General features: G+C 47.0%; 1 protein-coding gene across 9 annotated transcripts in view; it reads right to left on the reverse strand.

The window, feature by feature from the left end:
- The window catches only part of LOC307238517 (zinc finger protein 521-like), a 101,250-nt gene that overhangs the window by 41,332 nt on the left and 44,392 nt on the right, over window positions 1-15,526 (reverse strand). For 3 of the 9 annotated variants that reach the window (XM_080011544.1, XM_080011537.1, XM_080011536.1), the window contains exons 4-7: window positions 8,512-12,023; window positions 8,178-8,262; window positions 6,986-7,066; window positions 2,871-2,918 (exon numbers count right to left, since the gene is read on the reverse strand). In XM_080011544.1, the coding sequence (XP_079867670.1) occupies window positions 2,871-2,918; window positions 6,986-7,066; window positions 8,178-8,262; window positions 8,512-11,667 (3,370 nt within the window). In that variant the 5' untranslated portion in view covers window positions 11,668-12,023. The remainder of the gene's footprint in view (window positions 1-2,870; window positions 2,919-6,985; window positions 7,067-8,177; window positions 8,263-8,511; window positions 12,024-15,526) is intronic. The other 6 variants (XM_080011538.1, XM_080011539.1, XM_080011541.1 and 3 more) reach the window with 6 other exon arrangements.

Consider the following 15,526-nt stretch of genomic DNA (forward strand, 5'->3'; position numbering starts at 1 on the left):
TATTGAAGCTAATGATCTGTTGTCCTCTCCGCTCCCAATTGAAGGAAGACTACATTAAAAGTCTCTTAGTAACTTAATTAGTAATTATAAATGTTAAAGATTAATCAGAGTATGTGAGTGGCTTAAGGTTTATGTCTCTAGGCAGCGGTGGGACAAATGGGTAGACAAAGAGGCCACGTCGTCCCGATGTTCACGCTGAACTGTTTCCGGCAGCGGAACGAGGTGGGAGGGAGGGAGGGAGGGAGCGGAGGTGTGAGAATTTCGCCACAATCGACGGGCATAGGAGGTTGCTCAAATCACGCGCTGACGTGCGGAGAAGGCCGTCACAAATTGGAAACAATTTCCCAGGGTCCTAACAGGGACGGGTATTTTCCTCCTTTTTACAGCTTCTCTGGCAAAGGCACGGCTCTGTACTCCGCCGCGCTTTTGAAATCTGCAGTACGAGCCCTTGCTGCGGCGGAGATAATGTCGCAAAAGCCGACGTTTAATGCGGTAACCTATGATGCATGCAATACTCTCATTATCTCATTCTAACGAGATGGAAATAGACCCCCCCCTCCCCCAATTAAATCCTGGCTGTACACTAATTCCTTACTAAATCTGCACCTCTCTGACAATTCCTCACCGGCAGCAACATGCATCCACTCAACATATACGCACTGATATCAACATTAATGCTTCATGACTAATAAAGCTTTCATCCAGGGAGTTCCTGTGTGATTTCCATTAATGAGTGTGTTTCGGGGGGGGGAGGCTTTGGGTCGCCCAGGACCATCTCCCAGTTCCCCTGTTTTCCGGAGCATGTTGATGCTAATGCTGGGGGGGGTTGGGTGGTGGTTGTGGTGTCGGTGCTCTTGACGCGGGAGGAAAACTAGGCGGAGCTTTTGCTGAGCTGTGAAACGCTGTCGGCACAAGGTGGTGGAACTGTGCAAAGTGCAGATTCCTCAAACTTTGTTCCCGCGCCGCCCCAAAATACCCCTCGCACGCGCTCACGACCGGATGACGGAGATCATAGCGTCCTGGTTGGGGGTGATCTGAGGTTGCATGGAGTGTACCAACCGTTCTGCATTCATTATTTACCTTTTATTATTTTTAAAGTTTCAACGGGTCTCCGACTGTGGTGTAAAGCGTGACCGGTATCCATTTCACGGCTGTGCCAGCTCGAGTTTAGAGGAGAAATGGCGGAGCTTTGACTAGGAGTGGGGACTGCTAGCGCGTAAGACACCACAGAGCGGGGCGGTGGTAGGGGGGCTGGCCGGTGGCCCGCAGCACCTGAAACCTATTAAAGAGCTTTGGAACATTCCACCGGACTCCTTCGCTATGGCCAGAGGGCATCATAAAGGTCTTCAGAGCCGCTCGCTAATACTCAGACGCCCCCCTTTCGTTGAGCAGCTATAAAAGGCGAAACGCTAAGGCTCCCGTCTGATGTGCGGGGATCAAATTAAACGTTGCCGCTCACTATAGTAACAGTTAAAATGCTTGTTTGGATGTCAGATAACATGATTTGTTGTCCAAATTGGCCAGCGGGGGTCACTACATTGTCATGTGGTCTAGAGCAAACAATAAAAATGTTAAAAACCTGTATTCACATGAAATGTTTTCATCATAACGGAACAGTGTGATGAAAACATTTACTGTTGGCAAGCCGAGCAAGACTTTTATCAAGTTTTTATCAAATGATTTGCCATCTGGACTTATAACAGTGGGGGCCCAACAGTGCACTGACACTAAAACAACAAACACGAAAACATGTACGACCCGGTGCCAAATTTCATAGAGTTCGCAGTGTCTTCACCACTGTGTGTGTATATGTGTGTGTGTGTGTGTGTGTGTGTGTGTGTGTGTGTGTGTGTGTTTAACTGGTACCGAGGTCCATCTCTTTGGCTGGGTCTGAGTCCATGCCACAGTGTTATGCTCGGCGGGTTTAGCTCTATGGGTGTCTGTGGCCTCTCCTCTGGCCGCCCGTGTCCATTTGCTCTGCGGGTATGGCAGGCCTGAGCTGACAGATGGCCGCCCCTCTCCACTCCGCTCCAGAGTAACACAGTAACTGGTTTTTCCTCCGCCGTTGACCTTGCCACAGCCAGCCAGCAATCCAGGCTGGCACTCCGCCTGTCGAACAGGAGGGTAATGAAGTCCAGCGCTGCTCACATGATTATTAAGGCTTTGACGCTGGGGGGCCTTTCAGGCCTCTATCCCCCCTCCCCTCTCTTCCCCTGTCTGCCATTCACACAAGCAAACTTTGATGGGAATAGTCGGTGGCAAGTGAGGCGCCTTGCACAAACCAACGCTGGTCACCACAAAGAGGGGTTGAAACTTTCTTGCCTTAGAATTCCACTAGCACACAGCGGTTACACAGGTAAACCAACACGCCGTGGCAGAGACTTGACAACCACTCAGAGCAATTGCCCGAAGTAAGATTCTGATGAAGTTATCTGTGACATTACCGCCGGTGCCGACAACCTCTAAAAAGCGGCTGTGCAGCTGTGCAGCGCTTTCCTCTCCCCGCTATTCCCCCTTTGCCACAGGCATCTCCAGGCACGCTTGGAACCCGGGTCCCACCAGGGCCCGGCTGGGATTTGAGAGGTGTGGGTTGCAGCGCTGACCTTTACCGAGGCAGGACTGTCTGTTTACACTGCTCCCGCAAGCCCCTCCCAGCCGGAGTGCTAAGCAACCCCATCGGACCGGCGAGGCACCGGTGGCCTCGGTGACATCTCCAAGCCCCCGGGGGAGCCAGAGTAATGCAGAGGTTAATTCTGATCATTCAGTATTTATGGGGCACTTCAGAACAAGGGCTGGCATTAACACTCTAAAGGAGACATCCCTCCTGTATATCAATAAAACATAGTGAGGAACACGGCGAGAGCTCCTACCTCTATTCAGGTTACTCCAGTTTCCAACTAGCTGTACTTGAGAGAAGGCTGAAATTAAACAGTGAATCCTGTGTTAAGACACTGTATTTACTTAAAAAGACAAAAATGTACTGCAGTTCTGAGTTCACTAAAATATTGTATGTTTTTTGGGGGTAGTTCATGCTCCAGCACATGCAATAGCAACACAGCTAAGTCATCCTTGTTAGAAAAGAAGGAAGAGAATTTGCCCCAAAAAACCATGGTGACATCAGCCCGCCAATTGCCATGCGGTAAGCGGGGGCGGTCGGTGTTCGTTCAGAGCTTGTACAAACAGGCCGTATGAACTGAGAGCATCAGATATTTTCTCACATGTTGGCCTAGTCTGTGAGGTGTGGGGAAATGTCAAGGAAATCGATAGATAAGGACCACATCAGACTAGGGCTCGTCTGGCCTAGCAACAGCGCATCCCCATGGTGATGTCAATTACCTCTGTTTTACAACCAAGAAAACCCTGTGTTACCACGGTGCTCCAAAACTTTTAAAGAAATGCCCCCTGTAACAGAGGAATTTGCCAGAAACTTTCCCCCGAACCAGCAAGACACATTCTTTGTCTTCTGTGAAAGCGAATGTGCGAATCCTACGAACAGCCCCCCTCTTTTTTTTTTCTTCCCCTCACCGCCGCACCCTGCTTCCTATTCTCCTCGTGGATGCCACATTAGTCAGGCAGACGTATAATGTAACGAGCAGGAAGGTGCGCTTAATTGCATATTAGCAGCAACACACTCGGCTGCACGGGAGGTGACTGCGCTAACGAACGGAGAGGCGTTATTAATCACCAATTAATAAAAGCAGGGAGAGATCACACTCTGTGTCGAGCACGCATGGCTTCCTTTGTTTCCGCCGGCTGGTCCGAGGATTTTTATTCTTTATTTTGTTCCGCGAGATTGATCGGGTCGGCTGTATTTCACCGTCGGAGTTACCTGTAGGAATCTCATTTCGTCCCACAGGAGTCAAAAACACTGGAGTGTGACATAACTAATCAAAGAGAATGAAACAACAGGAAAAGGAAACACGGATGGAATGAATGAATGAGAACGCCACGCTCGCTTTATGAATCATGAAAGGAAATGCACTTAATGGAGTGTCAAACGACTTGCCACCAGGGTGGAGACAATGACAGAGACCATGTAATCAACATGCGCCGGCCAGGCTGCTCCGGGGCCCCCCGAACAAGAAGCACGGGAGTCCATGATTATTTGTGGCACCCAAGTAAAGCAACAAAAACAAACAAGGGCTTCAGCTCCAAACGCCGATACGCTGAGCTTTTTCTCCTTCATCACCGGCAGCCCGGCCAGCACGGTGTGCGGTGCCAGGTTGAAGCCGGGTTATTATGGAAATGGGGGAGTGAGATAGGAGGTATGGAGAGAGATAGTGAAGGGAGGGGAGGGGTGGGGTGACGAAAAAAGGGAGACAAAGACAGAGGAATTGGAAGTGGGGGAGAGAGAGAGAGAGAGAGAGAGAGAGAGAGAGAGAGAGAGAGAGAGAGAGAGAGAGAGAGAGAGAGAGAGAGAGAGAGAGAGAGAGAGAGAGAGAGAGAGGAAAAAGGGAACAGGGAGGAGGAGGAGCTGGAGAAGGGTTAGAGGCCTCTCGCTCGGCCTACTCTGCAGCTCTGTGGCGGCCCACAGTGCCTGCTTCACACAGAGCGGCCAGCTGTACAGCAAATGTGCCTTTCCCTCTCCGCCCCCGAACCCTGCCACCCCTCCAGCGCCCCCACCCCACCCCGACTGGGCCGACCGGGCCGTCGGCTCCTCTCTGAGCGAGGAGGCTCCTCCCCTGACTTGGCTTGCGGCTCGGTGCTGTCACCGGCCCAAAATTTCGTAGAGGTGACCCCCCCCCCCGCCACAAAAAAAAAGAACCACACCAAAAAGGAAAAAAAAAAATAACACACTTTGTGGAATGTCTTTGGTTTATTTGTTTGTTTGTTTACGGGTTGTCCTTCCGATGGCTGCCACATTGGCTGGAGCTGCTCGGAATGGACCAGAGAGAACAAGGGATTGGATTCAAAGTGCGTGTAACGGAAGAGTGTAAAAAAGGAAAGCTCTTAAAGGCTTATAAGAGAGAATCCTTTGCTTTAAATCATACCAGGACTCTTGAAAGTCCACACAGGAACATTTGAAACAGTGCGATAAATGGGCCAAACGTGCCCCCCTCGGGGCTCCAAATGTCATAGTTCACAGAGGGGTCAAAGTAAAGCACAGCGGCGGCACGACGCCCCGCTGCTTAAACCAAGCAGGCTCTTCTGACAATGAAAGACCTTCAAAAGGAAAAAGGTACACTTTAAAAACACAACTTTGTCAAAGTGCTCGTTTGTTTCAAACATTTTCACATATTATTAGAGTGAGTTTTGACAGAAAAGTGTTTACATTGAAGGAAGGATTTCTAATCCAAAACAAACAAACAAAAAATATAGAAATAGTATTTGGTGGTGAAATACAACAGCTGAAAGCTGTATAAATCTGTGTGCCTCTGGAGAAATATCGGACACCCTCAATTCTGTAAGCATGCCATGCCAAAAAATCTCCAAACTAAAGAGTGGCCAGCTGTCTTCTGGCCTGCTATTAAATTGCTCCTTGGATGGTGGCGATATCATTTTTTTCTCCATAGGAGTATCACACCAGGTCCCCAAACAGAGCGACCAGCTGTACAGCAAATGCGTACTGATCCATCTGGGCCCTAGCAGGCTGGGCCTCCATCTTAAGACACGTGGGGCCATTCAGGGGGTTTGGCTAGGTAGGGTTGTCCGCAAAACTGTCTTCACACGCCCGTGGCCACCGCCTTCCTTTCATTTACCTCCATTATCTTAACGAAATGTCGAGTAGCCGGGCACCGGTACCACGCTTTCCCTGCCCGAACCCGAACCATCGCCAGCCGAGCATAATGTCCATGCATCAAAATGCGTTGGCAGCCGTACAGAAGTGGCAGCGATGAGGAGGGGGGGAGGAGAAACGGGGGGGGGGGGGGGGCAAGTGCACTTGGCTTAGGGAGACTATTGTATTACAAAGGGAGCAGAAAATGGAGTTGTCTGGGCGAGACGTGCTCAGGTTGTGCTGTTCCATACACTTCGCACTATCGTTATGTCACGCCACATCACTATATATAGAGTTATCAGTGTGAAGTGACACCGCGGAGCAGGGCATGGACGAAAACAACACCCCTATGAATCCAGCGTCTGCTCCATTACCTACGCTAATAACGCTGACAGCTGAGCGGAGATGACCCCAGCCCCCTGTTTCCCCTCTTCCGTGCAGATGGCCATTAAAGGAGAAAGTGTCCCTTTTTTTTTCAGGAGAGGAGGTATTTAGAGGTTTTCCAAATTAGGGTTGTTTTTTTTTTTGTTTGGCCTGAATTAGCTTTTTGCCGTAATTATAGGCTTTTAATTATAGAAATTTCTACCGTATTCTCCATGATGATGCTACTACTATGCTAGAATATAAAATAATTCAATATAAAAGCTGAAAAGGTTTTTTCTTTTTTTATGCCTAAGTTACAATCGAGTTAATTCAGGCCAAAAATCTGGTGTTTTTTTTGTTGTTATGTTTTTACAATAATAAATGATTTCCTATTTAACAGATATTTAACCAACATCAGAGGTATGCAATTGACATAAATCATTCCGGAGGAAATCAATGGAGCAATGATCGCGTCGAAAACAAGAAAAAATATATAGAATATCAGAGAGGCAAGACATCAGTACAATAACCCAATCACCTGTCCTCCTGTTATCTTAAGCTGTTTGGATTCCACTATTATGGGGGAACTGTGTGCATGTGTGGCTGAAAGACATAAAATAACCAGTAGGGGGGTTGTTTTCTACCCTCCCAGTGTGCGCCGTGACTGCTTTAGCGAGAGAAAGGACTAATGCTGGCATGGTACTGTATTAGGCTCCCCCAGTAGGATAGTGGGAGAGCAGATCGCAAAGATGAATACAAAACACACACCTACACACTCCCAGCCCATCGCTCTCCCTTGCACATACACCACAGCATCAAAATCACAAATCACATGCCTCTGATTGTTTATGCACAAACAGTGTGTCCCTGATAGAATTGCCTACTGGTCCTGATAGAATTGCCCACCGTGTTTAAATTCACCTGCGCCTGGAAGCGTGTCCCAAACAGAGAGGCGGTTTGGTTCCAGATCAATGAGTCTCTCTCCCACTGAAGACAACAGATAATGCAGTGTAATGAAAGAGCCGCCAAACGAGCTGAATAAATGAATGAATAAAGGAAGGTGAGACCGGAATTCAGACGCCTACTTACTGCAGGCAAGAAAACCTGTTTTCCAATTGTCTATTCTCTGCAAATTATTCTGCCTGCATACAAATGTCCATGCCCAAAAGTGAAGACATTTTCAAAACACGGAGATCGGTGCTGTGCAGACACTCTTTGTTTGGGAATCCAGGGAACAGAAAATAAATCTTCTTTGCTGTGGCAAGCGTTGAAGGATTATTCTCCGCCCACGGACAATCAATATTATCCTTTGTATATTGACATTTTTATATTTGTAGTATTATATAATATTATGTAGTACAGAAAGCTAGATGATATGCAGTCTGACCTGGTTTATCAAAAGCTCAATCTAAACGCACTGGCAAACCAACTGGCCAAGAACTTTGGGGTCGGAACAATTTCAAGCATTTTAAAAACAATATGCTTTCCATGTTTTGGATTGAGGGCACATGCTTTTTGAACATTTTTCAGAAATGCTGGGCTGGCATACAAAGAAAACATTTTACAGTCATCTCAATCTTCCGTAGTTTCAAACTGCCTTCATTCGAGTGTCCACTCCACAACCATTAACATGTTATTGCATGTTCACAATGAATTACCCATGCAATAATCAATATATATATATATATATATATATATATATAAGGCAAAGGTTAAGCATTGAGTTGAAAATAAAAATGGTAATTTATATAACCTATTTGGTGAAATGTTCAAGATAGATATACATTAAGAATATTATATTTATTCTGCTTCAATATGTATGCAAAATTGTTTTCAATCAAGAAAGTGAATTTCCTACTTGAGTTTAATTTCCAATTTAGCATTTATATGAAAAAAATATGTGTTTGCATGATTGATGCGTGATCAAATATTGATCATCTGTCACACAGAATCATTCACGAGCAGCCCCAAGCACCAAATTAAATACTGTATACATCAACTAATAAAAGATGTGTAATCTTTCTTAAAGAAAAAAAGATTATTATTATTATAAGAGCGCAAGGAAGTGCCTAATAAAACAAGTAAAATGATGTCCTACCCAGCATGTGATTGGCCACGTGAACTTGGATGTCCCACTCACTGTAGAACACCATCTGACACTTGATGCACTGGTAGGTCTTCTTCTGTACAAAGGGCCAAGAGAAAGACGCATCTCGTGTCAAATTCTCTCAGAAATTAAAAACAAACTGTACAATAAATGAATTTTCAATCAAACAAAATAAAATCACTACAATTTAAGATAACACGATAACACGGTGCATAATATAACATAGTACAGATCTCATAATAAAGTCAGATAGAATATTCTAGGAAAAACATTCTACGTCTACCATCTTTTCTCTTGAGATTATAGAATACAAATGTTCATATACCTCCTCTGTTTGTGATGGGCTGGCTCTCGGCATGGGGGACACCTGGGGGGTCCGGAGCTGCCCGCTGTTGCTGTCCCCTGCCTGTTCCCGGTGCACTGTCTGGACATGGTTTTGCAGCTCTGCTTCAGACTCAAACTTCACATTGCAACTGGAGCATCTTGTCTTGGCCGCAGATGACGAGGATATGGAGGAGGATGAAGAAGACGAAGAGGCCGCTTTGCCTTTTCCCTCCCCGGGGCTCAGACTCTCCCCCTGGACCCATGAAGGTGTGGGCATTGCTGGAGTGGTGGCACCACCATGCTGCTGCTGCTGGAGCCTCCCTCCATTCACTGTGGGGCTGGAGCTCTTAGAACCAGCTGCTGCCACACAGGATGCACAGAGGCCATACGGCAACCCGTTAATATCGAGCTTCACCATGTCCTGCTTAGAGCGGAAATCCTTCAGGCACGAGGCACATTTAAAAATCTTAGGAGGCTGGCCGTGATGCTGATGATGGGAGATTATGTTGCGGCCAATAGGGGGATGGTTGGTGGACATGGTGCCTGTTTTTTGCATGTGGAAGGTACCATGAATCTTTAGCTCCAGTGTGGAGGTGACAGTCTGCATGCATACCACACAGCGGAACCCTGTCAGGGAATTCCTCAAGTCAGGGTGCATCTGGCAGTGCTCCAGGAAGTCTTCCTCGCACTGTAGGGGCATCTTGCATATGCGGCAGCTACCGGTGTCCAGGCTCTTGCTATGGGTGACCTTGTGCTCAGTCAGGGTGAGCAGAGAGGGGAAACGCTCCCCGCAGATGGGACACATGTAGTGTTTGACAGGCCCAAGGTGGGTCTGCATATGCTCCCTAAGCCCAGCCTCTGAGAAGAAGGTGCGAGAGCAGACATTACATTTGTGGGTGCCCTTGATCATATCTGCTTTCCTTTTCATCAACGCACTCTCCCCTGGGCGGATATTATGGTCTCTTAATTGATGGTTAGTGAGAAGGGACTCCATCGTGTAAGATGCCCCACAGATGTCACATCCATACATTGGTTCCGCCGTGTCCACCTCTTCCTCACTTCCATCGTGGCTGTTCTGTGACTCCACTACAGACCCTCCTGTTGCCCCAGGACCATGGCTGTTGGTTAGGAGGCCTTGTAACTCAGCATCTTCTTTCGTGTGGCCTTCCCCACCAGCTGCTGTAGAGCCATTAGCACCACAGTTCTGGGCCTTGCCCTCAAACACACAGTGTTTCTCCCTCAAGTGCTTCTCCAGCAGGACAATGGCATGGAAGGCCTTACTGCAGAACCGGCAGTTATACTTTTTGCTGTGGGTGGTAATGTGGCACTGTAGCTCTACTTCAGTGCCAAATGACTCGCCACAGAAGATGCAGCGGTGCGCCCGTCCCTGGTTTTCCAGGTGGCTGTGTTTCACATGCAACTGTAGGTCTGTCTCATGCCTGAAGTCCCAGTTGCAAGAGGTGCAGCGGTACACTTTTTTCTCATTGCTGTGCTTAACAGCTAGATGTAGCTGGGTAGATACTTTAGAGTCAAAAACCTCCTGGCACAAGGTGCAACGGAAAAACACAAAAGTGTGCATGTCAAGGAGGTGCTTCTGTAGGTCGTCCACCGAGGTGAACTGCTTGTCACAACTCTCACAGATGTAGTATGTGGAGGTAATGGTGAAGTGGACTGTAACGTGCTTCAGCAGGGACTCTTGGTTCGGGAACTCTTTGTTACACTGGGGACAGGTAAGTTGAGGCTGCAGGCCATCCAGATGGGTTTTGAGGTGAGTCTGAAAAAGGTCCAGACTGGTATACTTAGCTCCACATTGGTTACAGATGAACTCACTGGTATTTCGAGAGGAACCGCCTTGCTTCAGTAAGGTGGTTTGTTCCACAGATATCGGCGAGGACGGACTGAGGTTCCGAAGAGATTTCTTTCCGTTATTGATGTAGTTCAGTGCCAAGGGAATGTTCTTGTGATTCTCCTTAATGTGCTTGTTGAGCTTTAAAACACTGTTAAATATTGGGGAATTGGTGCAGTAGGAACAGGAGTATACCTCCACGATAGGCTCCTTGGGAGTTACGGCCAGTGGGGAGTCAAAGCGCAGGCTGCCCCCATCACAGTGTGTCTGACGGACATGCTCTTCCAAGGTGGCCTCTGTCAGGAACCCCATGAAGCACTGCGGGCAGAAGAATGCATTGCTTTCCTTGGCCACAGGACTTGGAAAGCCATGGGAGCAGCGGATATGCTCCTGGAGGGCATTGAGGTCACTCAGCACCTCAGGACAGAAGTTACACTGAAGCAGGGCATCAGGCAAGCTGGCTAAAAGGGCAGCATGATCTTCTGCATTATGTACCTGCTTCAGGTGCTCGTTTAAGTTGAACAAGGACGGCAGGACCTCCAAGCAGAACTGGCAAGTATGTGCCTGCTCTGGTTTGTCTAGGTGCATTGTGCGCAGGTGAATCTGAAGCACAGCCAGGCTGGAAAAAACCTGCTTGTTGCAGTAGATGCAACTGTAGGAAATCTTAGGTTGTTTGGAGGAGCGTCCTCCCATCTCAGATGTGTGCTGGGCAGTTCTCTTCCTTCTCCCCCTTGTCTTGGGCACGGGTGGGGCCGTCTCCACCATGGTTGAGCTGTCAACAGATAGATTGGAATCTGGGGTGGTGCTAGAGACCGATGTGTATCCCACTGTCAACAGAGAGGGACTGTTGCTATGGTTACTGGATTCAGGGAGCTGATGGACATCCATGTGGGCATAGAGATCCTCAACAGACAGGAAGTGTTCAGAGCAGATAGTGCAGGTGTGGCCCTTCCTGTCACGGCTGTGGGCCTGGTCAATGTGGGTTAGTAGGGTGCCCTCATCGCTAAAGGGTTCGTGGCAGTAAATGCATTGCAAGGCAGCACTGAGGCCTCCATCTTCTGACGGAGAGCACTCAGGATGGCACTCAGCGATATGCCTCTGGAGTTCCTCTGGGACATCAAACCCCTCCTCACAGCGGCTGCATTTACGCGTCTCTTTCATTTTCCATTCTTCAGCCCTGGAGAGACCTGAGCCCCCGCCATCTTTGCCCCTCTCGTGTACTTGCATGTGGCCGTGAAGAGAGCTGGAGGACAGAAAGCCGCGGCGGCACACAGGGCACTTGTGGGGTTTGTTGGAGGCGTGAGTTTTCATGTGGATCTTGAGGTGGTCACTGCGCGAGAAAGCGGAGTCACACTCTCCACAGTGATACTTCTTGTCGCCGGTGTGCAGCTTCACGTGGCGATCTCGGCTTCGTTTGTGCTTGAACAGGCGGCTGCAGAAGGTACAGCTGAAAGGTAGCTTGTCCCCGTGGCTCTGCTCGTGGCGCTTGAGGAAGCTCAGGCGACTAAAGGACTTGTCACAGAACTGGCATGGGTACGGCAGGCCTGGGCCCCCTTCCTCCTCACCAAAATCATAGTCCTCACAGTGGCCTGGAGAAGTCTGGTCCTTACTGGAGGGAGATGATGCAGGCCAAGAACACAAAGGGTCATCCTCAATATCGGCACCGTCTGCAGATGAGAAAGGAGAGGGGGCAAAGGAGGAGAAGGAAGGCAGGTGTGAGAGAGTGGTGTTGAGAGAGGATTTCAGTCTTTGAGGATAGAGAGAAGAGAGGTGTTTTGTCAGATTATATTAGAAAGTCACTTGTCTCCACTCTGCTCAGCAATAAAGGTGGGCCATTGTGGTGATACTCATCATTGTAATTAGATGGTACAGTACCGGTGTATAAATTTACATTTCTATGAAACGTAGACCTTTCTCGCTCTTATATTACAAAAGTTACATTTAAATGCAATTTAATATAATTTGAGCAAAAGTGGAAATACTTTTACTACAATTAACTTTGTATGTGGTCATGTAATGGCTTCGCCCACTGTGACACAAGTGGCAATCTCTTTGACATTTAAAGCCAACCCAAGGCAATTGGAGCTCTTAAAGGAAGTTAGCTCTGCATGAGTTAAATGAGAACATTTCTATTATTCTTGAAAAACACTGGAATGTTTTTTTGAAAAATAAAAGACCTTGAAATGACCTTAAGACTGGGGGAAAAAAAAACAAAGAAAAAGGAGTTCACAATGCTCAAAATGAAGATTAATGTGCAATTTAAACCACAGCTATGCATAGCCTTAAGGAAAATCGCCTTTAACGTCAAAATAAATTATTTCTATGAAGCATGGGTCTTCAAGCACATCAGTCAATAAATATGAGATTAGAGAATAGGCATTATTATCATATCTGTCAGTGCGGTCTGAGCTCAGCCGTAAGGCAGCCGAAACGGAATGGATGAGTGCTGTGTGTGTGTGTGTGTGTGTGTGTGTGTGTGTGTGTGGTGGGATGGAAACAGACAGGGGAGGAGGATAGAGCGGCCAAACTACATCACCCAAGGACAAGCAGGTGCAAAAATTGACAAGGGAGCGTCAGCCAGCAGAGAATACCGCCCCACTCCTAAAACAATTACTTTAATGTGTCCCTATGCAAATTGCCCCTTTGCCGAGACTCCATCCCACTAGAGAAAACACAGCGTCACTTTATATAAGTTCAAAAGGTTACACACCACTTCTTCCCGCTGTCGAAATGTAAGTGCAGTGAACTTCCTCACTGAGATAAAACAACATATTCTGAACCCCTTCTGAAAAAAAGAAAAAAGAAAATCATGTCAAAAGGCCAAAACTTAGAACGGGAAAAACAAGAGGAAACTGCAAAGATTTACGGGAGGGACGAAGGAAAAGCATGAAGCTCTTTCCAGGATCCAGCCACCGCGCTCTCCTTCATCTGACAAATCCAAGTCTCTCTCTCCCTCATTCTGTTGTTTTTGCTGGGAGATCTGCCCTTTGTCAGGATAACATGCCCTCTCCAAGCACTTACCCCCATCAGAGCCTATCTTCAGGAAACAGATGGGGTCGGAGGCCATTCCCTTGCCCCCTCCAAACTGCTGAAAGCGGCACATTGAGAGCCCACCTCCACACCGCCGTCCTCCCGGAAACCTCCCTCCCCTGGCAAGGTGCCCACTCTGCACGCACATATCACTCAAGAAGCCTTGCCTGATTACTCGCTTTATCCGTCTTATCCTCTCTCCACCCTCTCCCCCCCCCCCCCCCTCTCGCTGTGGTTGGAGGGAGGATGGTGATTCAGTGGTATGCCCTCCTCTACTGAGGGGGCGGATCTGCCCTCTCTTACACAACCTCCCAGGGCATGGAAGACGAAGGCAGTGCAAGAAGAATGACCCCAGCCAATGCCTTACAGTCAAACATATTGGCTTTGGGAGGATATTATAAAACAAACAAACAAATGGTTCTGCATGCACGGCTAAATGAAATCTTACTGTCTTTAAATAAGAACGCCGTTGCCCGGAGACATCGCCACGCTGACAGGGAAATGTCATTCCAATTGTTTCGGTTTATGAGATTCGTGCTATTTTTTTCATTTTTACTGGAAAACAAATACAACGCATGAAGGCAAACAGATCATTTTGGGGCCGACTGGAGAGTGTATATGGACTATAGTTCAAGTTCACTGGTAGATGCCTATTTTGATTAGCATGCTCCATGGTGTCCAGTTATTGTTAACAAAAAATATCTTGATGGTCATTTCGACGAGTCCAAATAGATCGTTTTTAAACAGGAAGTCAAAACACTTCTGAATGTATATGATATATGTGTGCTATTTCTTAAAGCATTGTTCATCCAGATACTTGCTAATATGGGCTATTCCTGGGCTGGCTGGTGCAACCATTTCCTAACATTTTCGAAACAGCCTTGGACAGTAAAAAAAGAAAAAAAGTTATTGCAGTTTTTTGCAGAAATGCAGGCTCAGGAAAATATCATGAAGACATATGAGAGAATATATGTGTGCACACGATATGTGTGCACACAAACACACACACACACACACACACACACACATACAGTAAACAGATACAAACACACGGCCAAGACAAGTGTGTGAACAACAGCAGATGAAAGCGCCCGTTTCCCCTGGAGACCTCAAGAGGAAGAGAGAGAGACTTGTTTTTTTTCCTCCTTCACCCAGACAAGAAATGCCCAGGCCTCTGCAGCCTGAGTAAATAAAAGAACGGGCCCTTACTTCCCCGTCTCTCGGGCCGGGGGCCTGTGCACGCCAGCGCTCTCTGTGCCGCTGCCAAAGGGGATGCTGGGGCCTGAAAAACTACACCCTGCAGCTGAAGGGCTGTCTTTGTTGGTCTGCCAAGGCCTTCCTGAGCGTCCTCCAGCCAACAGCCTGTCACGTCCTGGGAGGAAGACCTCCATCTTAGGGCCTGTCCCTCTCTGGGAGTCTCTACGTCCCTACCCCTCGCTCGCGCCTTGTCTTTTTAAATTTTATTCTTAAATGTCTCCAATATGGAACAAAAAAACTCCCATACTTTTGCTCAGGTGAGGGAAGGTGTATAAGGAACGTTCGCTTGTTAGGTGAGTTTAACCCTCCAGCAGAAGGGTAAGAAGGGTAATATTGCATATTAAAAAAACATAAATTACAAATCTTTATTCATCTTATCCTACCAGTCATGTTTCGCATTATGGGGGAAAAAAACCCTCGCACAAATCTCGAATTTCTTCATGCCAGGCGTCCATTCCACTTTTTCTAGGTTCATTTTTAGCACCCTCTCCCTGGTAAATATTGCTGTGTAAATAAGACCCCCGGTTTCAGGCTGAATAGCATTGCGTTTTCTGTCAATAAAAACACAGATTAAAAGGATCTTCAGGCTTTCACACTATTTGCAGCCATTCGTTTCTGTGGTACAATACATAAAGCACATGAATAAAATTAAAACACATTTTATGAAAAATGTAAAGAAGTATGTCATGACTTATTTTACACAATAAAAAAATATGCTCATGTCAAAATAAAAGCAGATTTTTAAAGAATACATATATCAAATAAAATATATCTAATATATATTTTAATATATTTAATTTAAATGACATTGTTCAAATGAAATGGCTTAAAATGTTACTAATGTTCTGTAATTCTAAAAAACGAAACAAAAAAACCCCAAAAG

This window comes from Zeus faber, assembly GCF_960531495.2.
Source record: "Zeus faber genome assembly, chromosome: 12".
Lineage (NCBI taxonomy): Eukaryota > Metazoa > Chordata > Actinopteri > Zeiformes > Zeidae > Zeus > Zeus faber.